At 47.1% G+C, this 18,848-nt stretch overlaps 1 protein-coding gene across 1 annotated transcript; it reads left to right on the forward strand.

Moving 5' to 3' along the window:
* The first annotated feature begins 8,189 nt into the window (after positions 1-8,189).
* On the forward strand, positions 8,190-13,353 carry LOC128114003 (H-2 class II histocompatibility antigen, E-U alpha chain). Its single transcript, XM_052743843.1, has 5 exons — positions 8,190-8,302; positions 10,706-10,951; positions 11,412-11,693; positions 12,220-12,388; positions 13,001-13,353. The coding sequence occupies exons 1-4, from the start codon at positions 8,221-8,223 to the stop codon at positions 12,375-12,377; spliced, it is 768 nt and encodes a 255-aa protein (XP_052599803.1). The 5' UTR covers positions 8,190-8,220; the 3' UTR covers positions 12,378-12,388; positions 13,001-13,353.
* The last annotated feature ends 5,495 nt before the right edge of the window (positions 13,354-18,848 follow it).

An 18,848-nucleotide genomic window follows, 5' to 3' on the forward strand; every position in this document is an offset into this window, starting at 1 on the left:
CCTCCCTGGAGCAAACACAGGAGAAAGTGCTGCTATGATATACCCAGTACGCCCTGCAGCTTCTGCCCTGTTTGGTGTGTGTGTGTGTGTGTGTGTGTGTGTGTGGGTGTGTGTGTGTGTGTGAGCTTGACACAAGCCGGAGCACTGGTTCTCAACCTTTCTAATGCTGTGACCCTTTAATACAGTTCTTCATGTTGTGGTGACCCCCAACCATAAAACTATTTTTCCAGTTGCTACTTTGTAACTGTAATTTTGTTACTGTTATAAATCGTAATGTAAATATCTGTGTTTTCCAATGGTCTTAGGCCACCCCTGTGAAAGGTTCATTTGACCTTCAAAGGAGTCACCACCCACAGGTCGAGGAATGCTGAGCTAGAAGAGGGACCCTCAGTGGAGGAACTGCCTCCATCAGATTGGCCAGTGGGCAAGTCTATAAAGCGTTTTCTTGATTAATGATTGGTGGAGGAGGGTCCAGCCCACTGTGGGCGGTGCCACCCCTGGACAGGTGGGCCTGCACGATATAAGAATGCCAGCTGAGCAAGGGGGCAAGCCAGTAGGCAGTGTTGCCCTGTGGTCTCTGCTTCAGTGCCTGCCTCCAGGTTCCTGCTTGAGTCCCTGCCCTGACTTCCCTTCAGAGTAGATGGTAAGCTGCAAGACGAAATTAACCCTTCCCTCCCCAGGTTGATTTTGGTCTTGACGTTTGTCTCCGCAATAGAAAGCAAGCCAGGACAGTGTCCGATGGCTATGTCGTCTTAATAAACATCACCAAACCCTCACCGCCACGGTCTGTCTTTGTTCTCTGCAGTTACTGATCACAGCTGACTCCCTGCCTCACAGCTGACCTCTCCCTATGGGGTTCCACAGGAAGTTACTCCTTAGGCTCCACCCCTCTCACACCTCACATAGCCCAGACTGGCTTCTACCTTGCTGTGTAGCCAAGGACAACCTTGAACTCCTCCCTCTACCTCTTGTGAGTGCTGAGATTGAAATTCCATACACCGGGAGGCAAATACTGAAGAGGATGAGGCAGGAGGATGTCCAATTTGAGGCCAACCTGAGCCGAAGGAAGTTTTCTGATTGGAATGAAAAGCAGTCCTGAACTAAGGAGACAATAACAATAAAAAGAGACTCAGCCTGGTAGCTCACTAAAAGCCCAGTACTCAGAAGGCTGAGGCAGGAGGATTACCATGAGATGGAAGTCAGCATGGGCTATAGAGTGAGAGCCTGCCTCAGAACACCACTCTCTGAGAAATGTGCAGTGGAGATCAACAGGAAGTGAGAGCTATTGTCACCGGTGGCCATTTCCTGACAGGATGCTGGCTGTATGTAGGCTCTACTTCCTCATGTTAGTAGACTTCCCCCAAATCCCATGTCCATCCTTCACTAGAGATTCTCCAAGCCACTCACCTGTCTCTCTCTCTTTTGGGGTGAAATCGAGGCTGTTGAGTTGTGTTGTCTCACTCAACCACAGGTGTGTCCCTCATCCACACAGCAGATGTTTAAAGACAGGTGAGCCCAGGACACGCTGGCTGGAGAGGCAGCTGTGGAGCAGTCAGGGGAAGTAGAGGCATCTTTGGGTTGGGTGAAGGGAGATTTGAATGTTGCCAGCCTGGAGGCAGAGCCAGGTCTCCGAGGTTCAGTCTAAAATGAGACTCCAGTCAGAACAGCACACTCACCTCTGGCCCATTGCACTCGCTCAAAAGCGAAACCCAAAGGACGGGTGGACTTTGACTGGGCTCAGCTCTGATTTCGCTAGACTTCTAGGCACAGCTATTAAATTGACACTTAACCTCGTCAGAATGCCAGCACTCAGGCTGGACCCTGCTCCACATCCTGTTCAGCAGGCAGGACCTACCATCTGATAGCGCCCCACGTCATGGCTACCTTTGTCCTGCCCGCCAGCTTGCTGAACATCTATAATTCCCCATGTAGGACCAAGCTCACCTCAGAACATGGAGTCTGTGGTCCTGCAGAGTTGGGAGCATGACTGTCTATCTATACCTGATCTTAACTCTGCTGAGGAGAAAACTAAGGCAGGGATGTTCCTTCCCTGAGACCAGAGCATCAGGCCAAGGTGTCCTGTGAGCCAATTTATCTTTGCTTTTTCTTTCTTTCTTTCTTTCTTTCTTTCTTTCTTTCTTTCTTTCTTTCTTTCTTTCTTTCTTCCTTCCTTCCTTCCTTCCTTCCTTCCTTCCTTCCTTCCTTTCTTTTTCTGGAAAAAAAAGTTTTGTGTGTGGTCTTTTTTTATACAGGGTTTCTCTGTGTAGTCTTGATGTCCCAAAACTCATTCTGTAGACCAGCCTGGCCTGGAACTCAGAGATCTGCCTGTCTCTGCCTCCCAAGTGCTGGGATTAAAGGTGTGCGTCACCACCGCCTGACTTTGCAGTGGTTAGTTTTAATTGTCAGCTGATCCAATGTAGACTCTCCCGTGAAGGGACTCTCCATGAAGGATTGCATCGATGGGGTTGGTCTGTGGGCGAGTCTGTGAGGGAATATCTTAGCTGGGTTAGTAGAGGTGGAAAGGCTCAGCCCTGAATGCTGAAGGCACCCTTTCATGGACTGGGTCCTAAGCTGCACGAGAGTGAAGAGGCAAGGTGAGCTGAGCAGACATTTACAAGAGCAGAACAGCTGTGACATCACAGGACCAGAGCATCCATGACATCACAGGGGCAGAGCATCCATGACATCACAGGAGCAGAGCATCCATGACATCACAGGAGCAGAGCATCCACGACATCACAGGAGCAGAGCATCCACAACATCACAGGAGCAGAAGCATTCATGACATCACAGGAGCAGAGCAGCCGTGACATCACAGGAGCAGAGCAGCCGTGACATCACAGGAGCAGAGCAGCCGTGACATCACAGGAGCAGAGCAGCCGTGACATCACAGGAGCAGAGCAGCTATGACATCACAGGAGCAGAACAGCCATGACATCACAGGAGCAGAGCATCAACGACATCACAGGAGCAGAACATCTATGACATCACAGGAGCAGAGCAGCCATGACATCACAGGAGCAGAAGCATCTATTGACATCACAAGAGCAGAGCAGCTGTGACATCACAGGAGCAGAGCATCTATGACATCACAGGAGCAGAACAACCATGACATCACAGGAGCAGAGCATCTATGACATCACAGGAGCAGAAGCATTCATGACATCACAGGAGCAGAGCATCTATGACATCACAGGAGCAGAACAACCATGACATCACAAGAGCAGAGCAGCTATGACATCACAGAAGCAGAGCAGCCATGACATCACAGGGATCTGCAGCCAATCTGGCTTTCTTAGGAAAACCTTTCAGAAGAGATTTACCACTTGAAGTCCTGCAGAACTAAAGAGGATGAAGAAACTAAAGAAAGCAGGGGTCGGAGTGGGGCAAGAGCAAGGGAAGGAAGGAGAGAGAGGGAAAGAGAGAGGGAAGGGAGAGAGGGAAGGGAGAGAGGGACACAGGGAGGGAGGGAGGTCAGTGGTACTTGACGCCCAGGCATTTAGGTCTCAGCCCGGGCGTCCCTCACCTGTCAGCTGCAGAGCTCTTTGCACTGTCAATCCAAAGACGTTCTGACAAACCAGTTCCTCTGAATGTTTAATTTTTCACTTAAAATTTTAACTTACTTTCAAGTTGACTTTAAGAGATTTTACAAGTATGAAATTATTGTTTTCAACTCACCAATTATTGTTTTCTGAAAATGACAAAATTGATTTTGCTGCTGAAACAAGCAAGGTGCCTGCGGGGGACTGGGAGGACCATGGGGTGCTCCCCAATCCTTTAAACTCCCCAGGACCACAGAGACCCAGACCCCGGCCGAATGCTTAATTCCTGTTCCTACAACTATGAGCGTGCCCGTCCACTGGCCACTTTGGCGCACGCCACCCTGCGGGGTAAGAGCCTCCGGGAGCTCAGAGCTCACTTGCCCGGTCAGGCTCAGTCGGGCCATTTGTCCCTCTTGGGTTCACAGCTCCCCTCACCGACCCTGGAACGTCCAGCCTGAACCTAGAGCTTCAGGGTGAAATATTTCCTAATGAGTCAGCCGGCCCCCTCTCGCCCTCTCTCACAGTTGACTCAAGGCTGCCCTGTCTGGAGGAGATGCTTTCCAGACGAACAGCTGGACAAGTGTGGCCTTCAACATTTCGGACACTCAGGCTCATGTCACACTGGCGATCAGAGGAGCATCCTAGCTGAGAAAAAAATTGAAAGTAAAGCTTATTGGATACTAGCACTCTAGCATTTGCACCCCCGAAACCACCCCATTCTTTTTGGTTCCCTTCCTTTGGTTGCTGTCTTGATCCAAGTGGCCTCAGGGCTCCAACTCTGTGAAATGCACCCCAATGATGGCAGTTCCACTTGTGACCAGTAGGTGGCGGATTTGTCCAAGACAAGATGCTAGTATTTCAAGGTGGCCGAAGAGATCCACACAGTTTGGCTAAGGTCTGAAGAACTGTGCCCCGAAGACTCACAAATGCTTTCAACCCATTATTGTATCTAAGTGTGTGTGTGTGTGTGTGTGTGTGTGTGTGTGTGTGTGTGTGTGTGTGTGTGTGTGTGTGTGTGTGTGATTTCATAGCAGACTCAATTCAGGGCCTGGGGAATGAGGGCAGGAGTAAAAATAATGAGCTGCTGTCACCAGCTATGGTCAAGTCTCCTAAGGACCCCAGAGGCGTTCCAGGACCAAAGCTTTGTTGGGGGGTGGGGAAGATGGAGCTGGAGAGAGGTTGCTTTATCAACTTCAAAGCTGCTGCCGTGTTTCCTTGCCTGGCACCTCAAAAATGATCAATTCTTCTCTCAGAGTCAGCAGGAATTCTAAGAGTTAACTCAGGCATGAGTACTCCAGCAGTTCAAAGGCTTTGGAGGAGTCAAGAGCATCATCAGAAAGGACTGCGCTGGGCTGGAAGACTCGGGTGGCTCATAGTTCACTTAGGGCTGTAAGGGAAGGAGGTTGAAGTATTAGGGATGCTCTATTTTCAGTATTAGGGTGAAAGTTACTTGTAAATACATAGAAAACTTAGTAGTCAACAGGGAAAAATGGAAATTACATCTCTAGAGGCTGTAATCCCCTCACTTAGTTCATACCACTGGAATGGGAAACAATTGGCAGCTGCTAAGTTTCATGAATACTCGTGGATTTAACAAACCGTGTCTGGGTCTAATTTCATTCTGCAAATAGGAAAGCCTGGTGATTCCACCTAAAGACCCCCATAACTGATCAGTTCAGTAATGTGGTCAGACCCAAAACCAACAGACAAAACCACATCAGCAACAGATTTTCTAAAAAGAACTTGTGAAAGGCGTTCAACCTCAATCGTCACAGTTCTCTGCAAACTTAGAAAAAATACTGAGGGAAAAACTGAAGAAGCCAGGCTTGCCGACATCCTGTAACCCTGCCTCAGCATGATGAAAACCGTAAGTTCAAAGTTGACCAGGGGTGCAGAGCAAGTCCTAGGCCAGCTAGCCGAGACCCTGTCTTAGCAGTATATATACTACGACTTCATACTGGGGTTATAGTTTGCTGGAGGAGCACATCCATAGCATGAGATGAGGCCCCAAATTTAATCCCTAGTATTAAAAAAATTAATTAAATGAAAAGAAAAAGAAACCAAAGAAGATACAGAAATAAAAACACTTTCTACGTTCGTTGTTTAGAAGAATTAATATAGTCAAAACATTCTATTAAGGGCAATCTAACAATTCAATGCCATAGGTATCAAAAATAACAGTGACATTGTTCACCAAGCTATAGAAATCAACCCTAAAATTTACACAGAATCATGAGAGACCCCAATAGCTGTGGCAATCTAAAGAAAAAAAGAGCAGATTGGGATATGATTGGGATGTGATACTGAGCAGCTCAGGGTACAGAGGGAGATGGGGGAAGGGATGCTAAAATGGAAGCTGGGGGTTGGCAAAACTCAGGCCACACAAACCCAGAATGCACTGGAGCTCCAGAATTGACCTGGGACCAGTGTGGAAGCACCCTTATGCTGGGACCTGTGGGAGAATTAAGTGGGAGAGTCAAGACAGATGACAGCCAGGTCTGTAGCTAGATGACAATTATATTCACATGCATCCAGTCATCTTTATCCGATACCCCTTCGCCTCCGAGGCCCTGTTTGGCTCTTGGGGAACGTGTGACAATACGTGTTCTCCCACCCTCCCTTTTCTGAACACACATTTTTGAGGGTGGGCCCAAGCTTTGTGGTCTGGGTGGTAGAAAGTATGCTGGACCTGCATCATGCAGTGGGCAAGCTTGGACGTGAGCAGCAGACATGTGACATCCTCACGCTGTTCCTTGTGTCCTATGGCTCTGTCAGAACTGACATCAAGGGGACTTCCCAGGGCCTCTGACCACGTTAAAAGCCCACCCTGACCAATGCTCGCCAGCCTTAGGGTGTGCTTCTTATAATATATTCGATTTGATTCTGTTTTCTGAAGGAACTATGACTGGTGGCTCATCACAGTTTAATGTCACTAAGGAAATATCATTCAGGCGGCTTTAGAAATCCCCTCAGACACATGGGAAGCTAGAGTTGAGAGAACAGAAAACCACGAACGGTCCTCAAATAGAAACTTCCTCCCGTCACAGAGAAGGGGAACTGAAAGTCATTTTCTGAAGTCTAGTTTAATAATCTCATGACAGAACCAATCAGCAGACGGGAACTAGGAGGCATCATATGCTGCTAAGCAGCACCGTGTATTTGGAAGGACTTTAAACTTAGTATGCACTTGCCAAGAATATGGCATTGCAGACGCTAGCAAAAGACAGAGGCAAAAATTGTGTTTGGATTTGGCTCTGAGAAAGGTGGTCGGCCTACAACATAGAACTGTAGCATCAACCTCTCATCTGGAATGATCCCACGGGACGCTCCTGCCTCCAGGAGATGGATACCTAACTCTCTGTGGACAGAACTGCACTGTTGGTCTCCTCTTAGTGACCTGGGGTTAACATCAGATGTCCAAAGCCCCTGGCATGATCAGACCATCGTCAGTCAGAGGATGGCTGCCCTCCTGGTCTGTGGGGGTCTTTGTTCAGGTAGACAGGACCTCACACAACAGTGTAGAAGATCCACCCTGAGCAGTCTCCATCCGACTGACATTAAACAACTAATTCAGCACCCGATGGGCAGCCTGGCTGCCTGCTGGCTCTTCACTGGATTTTAGTCCTTTCTGTGTGTAACAAAATATTTTTCTGTGTTTTAGACGATGTTTTCAGAAACAAGGCATGTGACATCTCTTAACTTTCAGCAGCCTCTATGGAGAGTCTCAGAACACACATTTGGCTCAGGACTTCAATCCTTATAAGACAGGAGAACTTCCACAGCCCGTTGACACAGGGTGGTAAGGCACTGCTTTACCGTTCCCAGTGGCATAAGCTGTGCCCAAGATATTCTTCAAAAGTGACCTGAACTCGCAAACGAGGCTCCATCCTCAGGTTGCATTCTGGCTAGAGATCCAGGCCATGACAGAAATTGGAGGAAGCACCCGGTATAGCCCCTGGCTTCTAGTGATCGCTGCCCACTTTCCAGACATGGCGTTCCAGCTCTCTCTAGTCTTTGGAGCCCTGGGACTCAGTTTATTTACCGACGTTCTCAGAATATAGTGGATGCCAATGGTCCTGGGATCTCAGCCTGAGCTGACCATGTTGGGGTTCAGCACACTGGAAATGGAGATGTAGCCAGCAACAAGGGATCCTTGAGTAACGTTCCTTCACCAGAATCCAGACAGTCTCCATGGCCCAGTTGTTCAATTTCTCTTTAGATGATTCAGTGTCCCGCAAAAGCAGCCTTCCCAGATGTCATATCCAGAGCTACAATCTGTGATTTTTAAAAATCTATTCTATCCTCACTAATGTGTTTCAGACAGAATTTAGATTGGGACAGAAGAGTTTGTGTTTGACCAACATTCCCAAACTCTTGAAGTTTTTTTTGTTGTTATTGTTGTTCAGTTTGTCTAAAGACTCTGTTTTTTGAATAAATGGAGAAATTTCTTCTTGAAGAGAATAATTTCTTGAAACGATAAGTAGAGAATATGATATTAAATAGTGGGTTGCATAGAACCTGTTTGTTGGAGTCCTTTCCCTAGCAACAGATGTGTCAGCCTGAACAACTTTTCTGATTGGCTAAAAAGAAAGTGATTGGATTTTAATCCCTTTTTGTTCTCGTTAATTCTGCCTCAGTCTGTGATCTCTTCTGACCCCACCAAACACCCAAGAAGAAAATGGCCACAACTGGAGCCATGGTGTTAAGACTTTTCTTCATGGCTGTCCTGATGGGCCCCCAGAAGTCATGGGCTATCAAAGGTAAGTGCTAAGGGACAGGAGACTATGAGGCTTTGGAGAAATGTGCAGTGGGCATCTGTAAGGAATGTGTAGTGGGCATCTGTAAGAAACGTGCAGTGGGCATCTGTAAGACATGTACTGTGGGCATTTGTAAGACAGTCTTTGGACTGAGAAGTAAGAATGACAAGCGCCTGTAAGTTTGAATCTGAAGGTTACAAAGCAGTTATAGTTTTGGGGAAATTCTTCCTTCCAAGTGAAGTAAGTCAGACTTAGTTGAGCAAGACAAACCGAGGCCTGTGTTGCTGAGGACCACCATTTCACCAGAGGCCAGACTTTGGGGGCTATGGGGAAGTAGTTTTCCAAAGGCACCAACAAATCATATATCTGGGTTTTAATTTTTTTAGGGATATAATTAGAAGTCCCTCACAATGTTGTGAAGATTAATTGAAAAAATATATGAGGAGCCCTGAGTGCTGTTCTTGGCTGAGTACACGGCAGTTCATTGTCACCATGTGAAACCCGTTGTATTTCAGCCACAGACACTGTGTTGAAGATCATTAGAAAGAAAGGTCATCAGTCCCCCACCCCCAAATCTACCCAGGAGGAGGGGCGGGGACAGCAGGCACACTGATATGAAGTGTGTTTAATTCACTGACTCTTGGGGCAGGGGTGGCGTCATGGCGTCTGGGGTGGGACACCCATCCCTCTGTGTGACACAGCAGACGTTATGGCGTCCGGGGTGGGACACCCATCCCTCTGTGTGACACAGCAGACGTTATGGCATCCGGGGTCACCACCGCTGGGCTCTGTTTACCAGAGAGCAGAAACACGCGTTAAGTGGAGACGACGGACTAGACTCTGTCAACGTCTCCAAAGCAAATGTTTGGTGCTGATGTAGACACTGTTGTGAGAAGGGCTGTGCATCCGCAGGGACCCTGTAGACGGCTACAGGAGGAAAGGAGATATGTGGAAACTCAGCTCCAGCCACGCAACAGCAAGTATAGGCTTCATTGCCCAAGGACTTAGAAAGGCAGATGCTCTTCCTGTGAGGCATCCAGAATATATGTTTGTGCATTAAGGCAACTGTAAATTAAATACCTTGGTCAGACATTAAAATCGGTCACCTTATTCCTAAAGACAACAGAGAAGCAAAGGTCTCCTCATCTCCCTCGCTGCTGTTTATTCTCCTTGTCAGACATAATAGACTGTGTCCCAAAAAAGCTCAGTCACAGTCTAAGTAGTGTTTACATACAGGTCAAGTTTCAAAGCTATACCCCTTCTCACAGAGGAAGCCTTGGAGTGAGTGTAAGTGGTCCACAATGTTGCAAGGTCTCTGTCTCAAGCTCTGGGCACCTCAGGCGACACTTATGTCTCTAAGGGTCTAGTCCTTAGTGCTTAAATCAGCTTCTGTCCACACAATGTCAGCAGTGTTTGTTAGAGGCCTGATGAGGTGCTAAGAAAGTTCTTGTCTCAAACCTATCCTGGTAGAACAGGACTCTGTGATTGGAAACACATGTGTTAAGTAGATCGAGATCTGCTCTGATCACAGGGTATGCAAAGGGATCCGGTGTCACGACTGTGTTGGGTTCCAGAGTTCCTAATCCATCCTTTCAAACAGAATGCAGCATCAGGAGAAAGAGCCTCGCTGGTGTGCTGACCTAAGGGGTTTACACCTGCACCACAGGGAGCCAGGAAGGTTCCTTTCTTATACAATGCCGCTAGATTCCCAGAGTCACGAAGTCATTAAACACCCCCTCAAACCTGCCTCTCCCTCAAGGCTCAGGGGACATTGTAGAAGAGGGGACAGAAAGAATCTAAGGGCCGAGGATGGGGAGGGCTGCTGTGAGATACCGTCTGTCAGACATGACATGGCTGTCACACACATGAATGAATTTGCAGTGGCTGTGGTTACCTGCACAAGCCAGTTAAACAATCCAGCACGGATCACGGAGGGGCTCTTGAGGTCCTGCCCCTAGCTGAGGAGCTGTTTACAGTTGATGTCAACTGATGGAGAGTTACTTCTTTTTTGGTGTGTGTGTGTGTGTGTGTGTGTGTGTGTGTGTGTGTGTGTGTGTGTGTTGGGGGGTGGCCACTGGTAGGTGGCTCATGCTTCATTGGGTGACCTCATCTGCGTGCACACAGGGACAACACTAATTTGACCTGGTGGGTTAACAAAGAAGACTGTGTCCAAGGCTGTGTCTTGCATTGTCATCCATTTCCCTCTCTAACACAGCTCTCTCTTTCTCACCCTCCCACTTTGCTCAGCACGGATGTCCATCACCCAGACCCCGTCTCCTAGCCCGCACTCCATCCTCTGCTAATCTACTTGTCCAGCGCCAATCCATCACCTCCAACCCAAACGCACGTGGGTTTTTCATCTCCCTCTCCCATTTCCCTCACTAACTTCCTTTCCTTTCTTTTCAGAGGAACACACAATCATCCAGGCGGAGTTCTTTCTTTCCCCAGACCAAAAAGGAGAGTTTATGTTTGACTTTGACGGTGATGAGATTTTCCATGTGGATACTGAAAAGTCAGAGACCATCTGGAGACTTAAAGAGTTTGGACAGTTTGCCAGCTTTGAAGCTCAAGGTGCATTGGCCAATATAGCTGTGGACAAAGCCAACCTGGACATCATGATAAAACGTTCCAACCACACTCCAGATGTCAATGGTACTCACTTTTCCTCTGTATCACCTCCTCCCAGATGTGGGAACTCGTAGCTTTAAAATAGATGCCTTGGAAATCTGTCCCAGGGTGTTCTGACTTTCCCTCCCAAGACCTATGCTTGCTCGGTGCAGCAAACCCAGTTCTCAGGCCACAGGCCCAGGGATTTTAGAAATCTAGGCCTTTTTTGCTGTTTTAGTTTTGTCTTATCCATACACTATCACTCACGCAGTCATTGCCCTGAGTCTGTCTACACAGGGGAGGTTAGGAACTGGAGTGGGTGTGGGTGGGTTGGTGGGTGGGTATCACATACCTCGATACTGACTCCAAAAGATCATATTGGATAACACGACTCCTCAGGGCACAGCTTTAGAGTCCTGAGGCAGAACTGTACCACAGGCCAGCATGGGGAGGAGAGGAACTCACTGAGAGAACAAAAAGCTGATTTATGTTATGTCCCCCACAGTAGCCCCAGAGGTGACTGTGCTCCCCAACAGTCCGGTGAGCCTGGGGGAGCCCAACATCCTCATCTGCTTCGTCGACAAGTTCTCCCCTCCAGTGGTCAATGTCACCTGGCTTCGGAACGGACAGCCTGTCACCACGGGTGTATCAGAGACAGTGTTTCTACCCAGGGAGGACCACCTCTTCCGAAAATTCCACTATCTGACATTCCTGCCATCCACCACAGATGTCTATGACTGCATGGTGGAGCACTGGGGTTTAGAGGAGCCTCTGCTCAAGCACTGGGGTACGGCACATTCATTACTTCACTTTAAGACTTCTTGCTCTGATGCTGGATTCTGGACCCTTAGTAGGGATGGGAACACAGCTCAGAGGTAGCACACTTGACTCACATGTGTGGCGCCTCAAGTTCAATTTCCAGAACCAAAAACTAACAGTTTACAGTGTTTCATAACACTGATTGCCATTTACACACCTCTGTTCTCTCCCTAACCAGGATCCTCCACTTTTGAGGAAAAAAACAATTATGTGTATGAGTGTTTTGCCTGTGTGTATGTTGGTGCACCATGTAAGTGCCTGGTTCCCCTAGAGGTCAGAAAAGGATGTCAGATCCCCTGGAACTGGAGCTATGGACAGTTGTGAGCTGCCATATGGATACTGGGGATGAAACCCAGGTCCTCTGCGAGAGCAGCCAGTTCTCTTAAATGTGGAGCCACCTCCCCAGCCCCAGAAGTCACTTTCTTTATTACATCAGTCACCAACGCTACCCCCACCACAGTAATTGACAGCTACTTTGTTTTATTTTTCCCCAGAGTTTGAAGAGCAACCCCCCCTCCCAGAAACTAAAGAGAACGTGGTGTGTGCTCTCGGGCTGTTTGTGGGTCTAGTGGGCATCATTGCCGGGGTTGTCTTCATCATCAAGGGTATGCAAAGACGCAATGCTGCAGAACGCCGCCAAGGAGCCCTGTGAGATGCTTGCAGGTAGGTGAGACATGGCCAGAGACTGACAGATGTGCGTGTGTCTGAGGAGAGAAGGCAGAGGCAAGGGTGTGTGGTGCCTTTAAGAAAAGGGTGGGGAAAAACGGTGCCTCTTAATCCCTTTTGTTGGAAGGAATCAAGCCGTAGGTAGCATCATAGCGTAGCATCGGCTGGTCCAAACCTTCAGGATCTGTGATCCCTTCCATGGCTGCTCCTGGACCACATCTTGGGTCTTAGGAATTTTCTTCAACTCCCAAGACCATGGACTCACGTGAGAACGTTGCGTCCTGGTGACTTGGGGAGGCTAGTCTCTGGGCTCAGCCACTTCCGAGCATGCAGCAGCCTCGGCTCCAGAGTCTGAAGCCTTTGGATCCATGGCATGAACTGGAAATGAGTAGCACTGACTTTTTAGTCTAAGAGACGCTTCTAAAGGGATCCAGGGGGAGGTGAGGCATGTTGGCCTCTGTACAAAACAGGGTTTGCAGTTCCTGTTGGGAACCCAAATCAACGTGTAAGGACTCCCCGAGTCAAACGGTCAAGAGGGATGAGGAAGGAAGCGAGGGGCTCTCGGTGCTTGTCCTGAACTCCCTGGTAACCATGTGTGTCCCACCACAGGCGATGCCTTCAATAGACGCTCAGTGAAGAAACTCGCTGTGACAGTGACTGAGGTCCCTTTTCTCAGTTGTTCGCCTCCGTGGGGAGACGCACATCTGCAGTTTCCAGCCTTCAGCCTGGAGAGTGGCTCTCTGGTCTAATGTCTGTCTGGGGCACTCTGCCTCCTTCCTGTATCTGTTTTCTATTTTCCATCATTTACAGTCACTACGTAATTCCTGTGACGAATATCACGGAGTTCTTCCTCTTCTGTGGAACTTTCTGAGCATTGCATGGAGATATCTTCTATCTACTTGTGGCTTGCTGTTTCTCCAAAGTGTATTTTTTTTCTACAAATAAACGTCTTGGATGAGTTATGAAGTGTTTTTTGGTGTCTAAGCAAGTTTTTGGCGGGGAGGAGGAGTCTGAGGAACACGTGTGGTCACTCTAAGTCTGCATGTTGAGTACCGTTTACAAGCTCAGGGGTTAGTCAGAAATCCCAGGTTCACCAGGGTTTTAGGTATCTAAATAGCGGATGCTATTACTTGAAGACATGTCCTCACCTAACAAACCCCAGAGCAGGGCTGCTGTACTCAGGATCAACATGGGGGGAAATCTGTGGGGAGCTGGAGGGGGACATGAAGGTGAATGTGACCCCCTCCCATTTTATACACATGTAAAATCCTCAAAGAAAGTTTTAAGAGATTCAGTATGCAAATAAGGACAACACTAACTGGACTCAGTATATATCTATGTGCACATGCTGTGTGCATTTGTGTGTGTGTGTGTGTGTGTGTGTGTGTGTGTGTGTGTGTGTGTGTGTGTGTGTGAAGAAGTCATGAATTCTAGAATTGGGAGGAAGTGGTTGAGGGATCATAGGAAGAGCTGGAGGAGAGAGGGAAGGGTGGAAATGATGTAAATATACAGATATAGTACACTTATATACAAACTCCCCAAATAGATTTTTTAAAAGGAGAGATTCAGAATCGATATTTGGCTCTTGAGATGGCTTTTATCCATATCTTCAGGGAAATAAATCTCAAGTCTGAGGTCCAGGTCTTGGATAACGAGTGAGAAAGAGAGAGGGGGACAGCTGTGGGAGCAAACTGAAAAGATCCACACATGTTACAGAACGCAACTACCGATCAGTGACCCCTGCTGCAGATTCCTTCGCATTAGGAGATGGCCAGGAGACGCTGAGGGCCGGGGGTGGGATGCTGTGCCTTGAATCTCAAGAGTCTCATGTTTTGAAAACTGTTCTCTGGATGATGGCGACATTTTGGGAAGTGGACCAGATGAGTCTGGCCGCAGAAGTAGGTCACTAGGGTAGGGCTGTTGAAGGTTTCACTCCGTCCGCCCGTCCCTCGTTCCAGCCTCACAGACTCAGCTTTCTGGTCTGGTCCATTCAGTTCATTTCTGTTTCTGTAACAAGCACCCAGACAAAAGCAGCTGATGGAAGATGGAGTTTATTTGTTGACAACTCCAGTTTCCAGCCATTACTGTGGTAAAGTCGGGGCGGAAACACGAAAGTGTTACATCCACCGTCAAGAGCAGAAAGATCAGATGTGGAAAGGAGGTGTTGAATTGCTGAGAGAATGTTAGAAGCTTCAATCAAGTGACAATATAAGAATTTGTTTAGGAAGGCCAGAGTGTTTCAACGTTTGGAATCAGTCCATGCAATCCACATTAATTGAAAAGATGGAGAAAAGCCTTTGATCACCTGGATAGACTCAGAAAATGGACTGTGGTAGAATTTAGCATTAAAGTTGTTTTGTTTTGTTTTTGTTTTTCTTTCCTTTTTTTTTTTTTTTGAAAGAATTGATTTCTTAGGAAATCTGTAATAAAAAGCAATTTGTTTGACCTGGGAAAGACAGCTGTCTTGCTTTGCACATCAGACATGGGGGCAGAGCATTGAAACTCCCCACATGGTATCTAGTACATTATGGTGTTGGGCAGTGAAAAAATGGTAAAATGAATCAACAAAAGGGTATTAGGATTTCAAAGGATACAAAATTTAATCGTTTCCTTTTTGATATAACTAGATACTTAGGAAGTAAAAAAAAAAACAGACAAATGCATAGTATTACTAAGAAAATTAAAAATGTAGGATACAAAGCCATTGTAAAAAAAAATTCTGCCAGAAACAAATGAAAACAAAGTCAAAAAGATGATACTAAAAATGCCAAATATTCAGCCAGCACTAACAGCAGACTAGGAAGACTTTCGTTTGGAAAACTATAAAGCATCATTGGGAAAAATGGGTACAGGTAAACACACGAAGGGATAGACAGGGAGACAGTACGACTGAATATATTCAAGATGTTTTCTCTAAATCACTCTGAAAACAGAAAAATGCTCCAGAAAACCAGAGTAAGACTTCACTTATTTATTTTATTTGCTGGTTTGTGTCTATTTCTTACCTCTATTTAGCAATCTGGGGACTCATTAAGTTATATTTAAACTCCACATGTAAGCAGTGAGGTTTCATTAGATAAGAAAATTATTGGGGGAAAAGGTCAAGGTGCTGATGTTGTCAAATGCAACCAATACCACACCCAGAAAATCTACTTCATGCAAATAATACATAATAAAGCTTAAAATATGCATAACAGAGACCTTGAGTTTGCACTAACATGAGTCCTTCGTGATGGCGTGTAAATTCTCCTGCAGCGACCACTGCACTGAAGTCGTCTTCTGAGCCGATGGTTCATTTCTTGGATTTACTTTTGAAACTAGCTCTTCAGCTCTGATTGGAACCAAGATTAGTGTCTAGCAGGACTATTGGGGTCCAGCCCCTTGTAGCTGAAAGTTTTCCTGTGTCCTGCCTGGTCCGCAGCCGCTCAGACCCAAATAAACACACACAGGCTTATATTATTTTTAATCTATGGCAATGGTAGGATTCTTGCTACCTAGCTCTTATATCTTAAGTTAACCCATTTCCATAAATCTATACTTTGCCATGTGGCTTGTGGCTTACCGGTATCTTTGCATCTTGCTTCTCCTGGTGGCGGCTAGCAGCGTCTCCCAGCTCTGCCTTTTTCTCTCTCTAGTTAGAATGTCCCACCTAACTTTATTCTGTCTCACCATTGGCCAAACAGCTTTATTATTTATCAACCAATCAGAACAACATATACAGAATGACATCACCCATCAGCCCCTCGATAGCCCTCTCCCAGGGTCCGTGGAAGAATCTACAACCAGCTGACATATTAATCTTTGATGATACTGAATGAATCCATGTACACGAAACTCTTTAATCCATTCACTTTATTTTTCTGAGTGAGTTCTCCCTCTACATGGCTTCTACTCTGCTCTGCTACTTAGTTCCTTTCTTGCCTGAGTCTCCCTGCATCTTTCTGCTGTTCGCTCTAAGTGCCACCTTAATCCTTCATCTTAGTTCTGCCCCATCTTGTCCTTCTCATCTTGTTCTTACCCACCTAGTTCTTCCCCGTCCGGCTCTTCCTCGCCTTCCATTTCGACCTTCCAGTTCTGTCTTCTACTCCTCCAATCTAGTTCTCCCCCAAGTCTCTGAGGTTTCGAGTTATATACCATGCAATAGCAGTGCTCTGACTAAGGCAAGGTCACCAGGCTTGAATTCTTACAGGGTCATCAGGGAAGAAAAGTTTTCCTCAGGCAGTGACTCTCAGGCTTTCTTTTACAACCCAAAAGGGGAGTGGTTAAGGGAGGAGGTCAACTAAGAGCTAAAATCAGTTAATATATCAGAAAAAGGGAATTTATGTGCTCAAACTACATTCCTAGAAGTGGTTAGGTAAAATGTTAGGAGTCTATAATGTTAGGATAAATCATGTGTAAAATGAAAACTGCTTATATTTCTTTGGTGCTTTAACTGTCTCGGTAACTCGGCTGTGTCGTTACTGGCAGGGTGGGGACATCTAGGCAGCTGTGTCACAGCTTGATGTACCTGGTGTGCAAAAACCCTTTTGTTCTAAGTTAAATGTCAAAAGGGAAGTTCTACTAAGGCTGTGTAAGAAAGGAGGGTCTGAGGTCCGCCTGACCTGGGTGGTCTCTTCAGATGGATATTTACTTTAACTCAGGGGACTCTATTCTGTCTGCGTTGGTCTTTGGGTGTTGATAGGTGTCTCAGATAAAATGCTTTTGTCGGGAGCTAGCTCTGGCCCTGGATGTAGCTAAAGGAGATTTCTGATTCTAATGCTAAGAAAGGAGAGACAAAAGGCCTGGAGGAAGGAAGCCTTGCCTGAGGCTGTAATCCAAATGCCTTAACTGTGTGTGTCCAAGGAAAGATCAATCCACACTGTTTAGTAGTTCTTAGGAAAAAGAGTCAATTGGGAAAACTATAAAAGTGCACATGAAATTCATAGCAGAAAACAGCTGATATGTTTACAAAGCCGAGTAACACCGAGACTCCCTGAGGCTCGGCTTTTTCCTCTGGAAAAGCCCTGCGCCTTCCAGGTATTAGTTTTGCTATGGTCTGCTGAATTCCTGCTTCACATTCCTGCGACCTGCAGCAAGCGTCTTGCTTTGTGCAGGTTCACAGAGGGGCGGATGTCCATCATGTGAACCAACCCTCAGGCTCACTCTAAACTCATCCGAACAGTTTCTAGCTGTCATTATGATGTCTGTGGGTCTCTGACGAGCCACATGCTGCGTCTTAGACAAGGGGCAGGAAGGTCTGGTTACTTTGACAGCCTGAGTCCTGTTGCATACTTTATTATCACACTTGTTTCAATCTACACGGTTGTTTTGAATGCTTAGGAACTGTCTTTGAATTTTTTAAATTAAAAGTTCAAGCCAATTGGTGACCCCTCAGCCATTGGTTCATAGCTCATGTGTTTCCATTCGTTTGGTTATTTGTCCCTGTGCTTTATCCAACCTTGGTCTCAACAATTCTCGCTCATATAAACTCTCCTCATTCTCACTAATTGGACTCCCAGAGATCCACCCGGGGCCTAGCCGTGGATCTCTGCATCCAGATCCCTCAGTAGTTGGATGGGGTTTCCAGCACGACAATTAGGGTGTTTGGCCATCCCATCACCAGAGTCTACCAGGTTGATCTCAGTCCGCGGGGGAGGCTTTGCCCTGGAGGAGGTGGGAATGGGGGGTGGGCTGGGGGGAAGGTGAGGGGGCGGGAGGGGGGAGAACAAGGGAATCCGTGGCTGATATGTAGAACTGAATTGTATTGCAAAAAAAAAATAAAAAAATAAAATAAAAAAAAAAGTTCAAGCCAGCTGGGTGTGGTGGCACACTTGTTTAATCCCAGCCCTCAGGAGACAGAGGCAGGTGGCTCTCTGTGAGTTCGAGGCCAACCTAGTTTACAGGCCAGTCAGGGATATATATGTAACTACAATGTGGAACATCGTGTTTGATTTACACACACACACACACACACACACACACACACACACACACACATACTCGGAATGTCTGAATTCAGAATTCAGCAGGTGCATTACCTCACATACTTGTAACTAAATGAAAGCTATGTTGTGGTGATATAATCTTTCCTTTCTGTTTTCTACATCTTGTCCTTAAAACTGCATGCTTATTTGAGGAAAAAATGTGATAAGGGATAGTGTCACAGGATGGGCTCAGATGCACCAGACAAAGGGCGGGGGATCCATGGGGGCAGGACAGGGAAGAGGAGAGGCCTTCTGTCCCGGGGCTGCAGGCCCAGGCAGGGGCTGAGCAGGCCATCAGGGAGCGCAGGTCTGCAGGGTCCGGAACCAGGAGGAGCCGGGTCCTGGGTAGCACTGTCAATGGAGGAATGTGAACCAGGCAGGACACGTTTTCATGCCATGGAGACAGGGGAGCACCTTCCTCCAGCCTTGGCACCTCTCCTCAGCTCAGGAGTCCTGCAGAGCACAGGGGACAGTGGCCTTTCCAGACCTGACCC

This window comes from Peromyscus californicus, unplaced genomic scaffold, assembly GCF_007827085.1.
Source record: "Peromyscus californicus insignis strain IS unplaced genomic scaffold, ASM782708v3 Scaffold_19__1_contigs__length_69161282, whole genome shotgun sequence".
Lineage (NCBI taxonomy): Eukaryota > Metazoa > Chordata > Mammalia > Rodentia > Cricetidae > Peromyscus > Peromyscus californicus.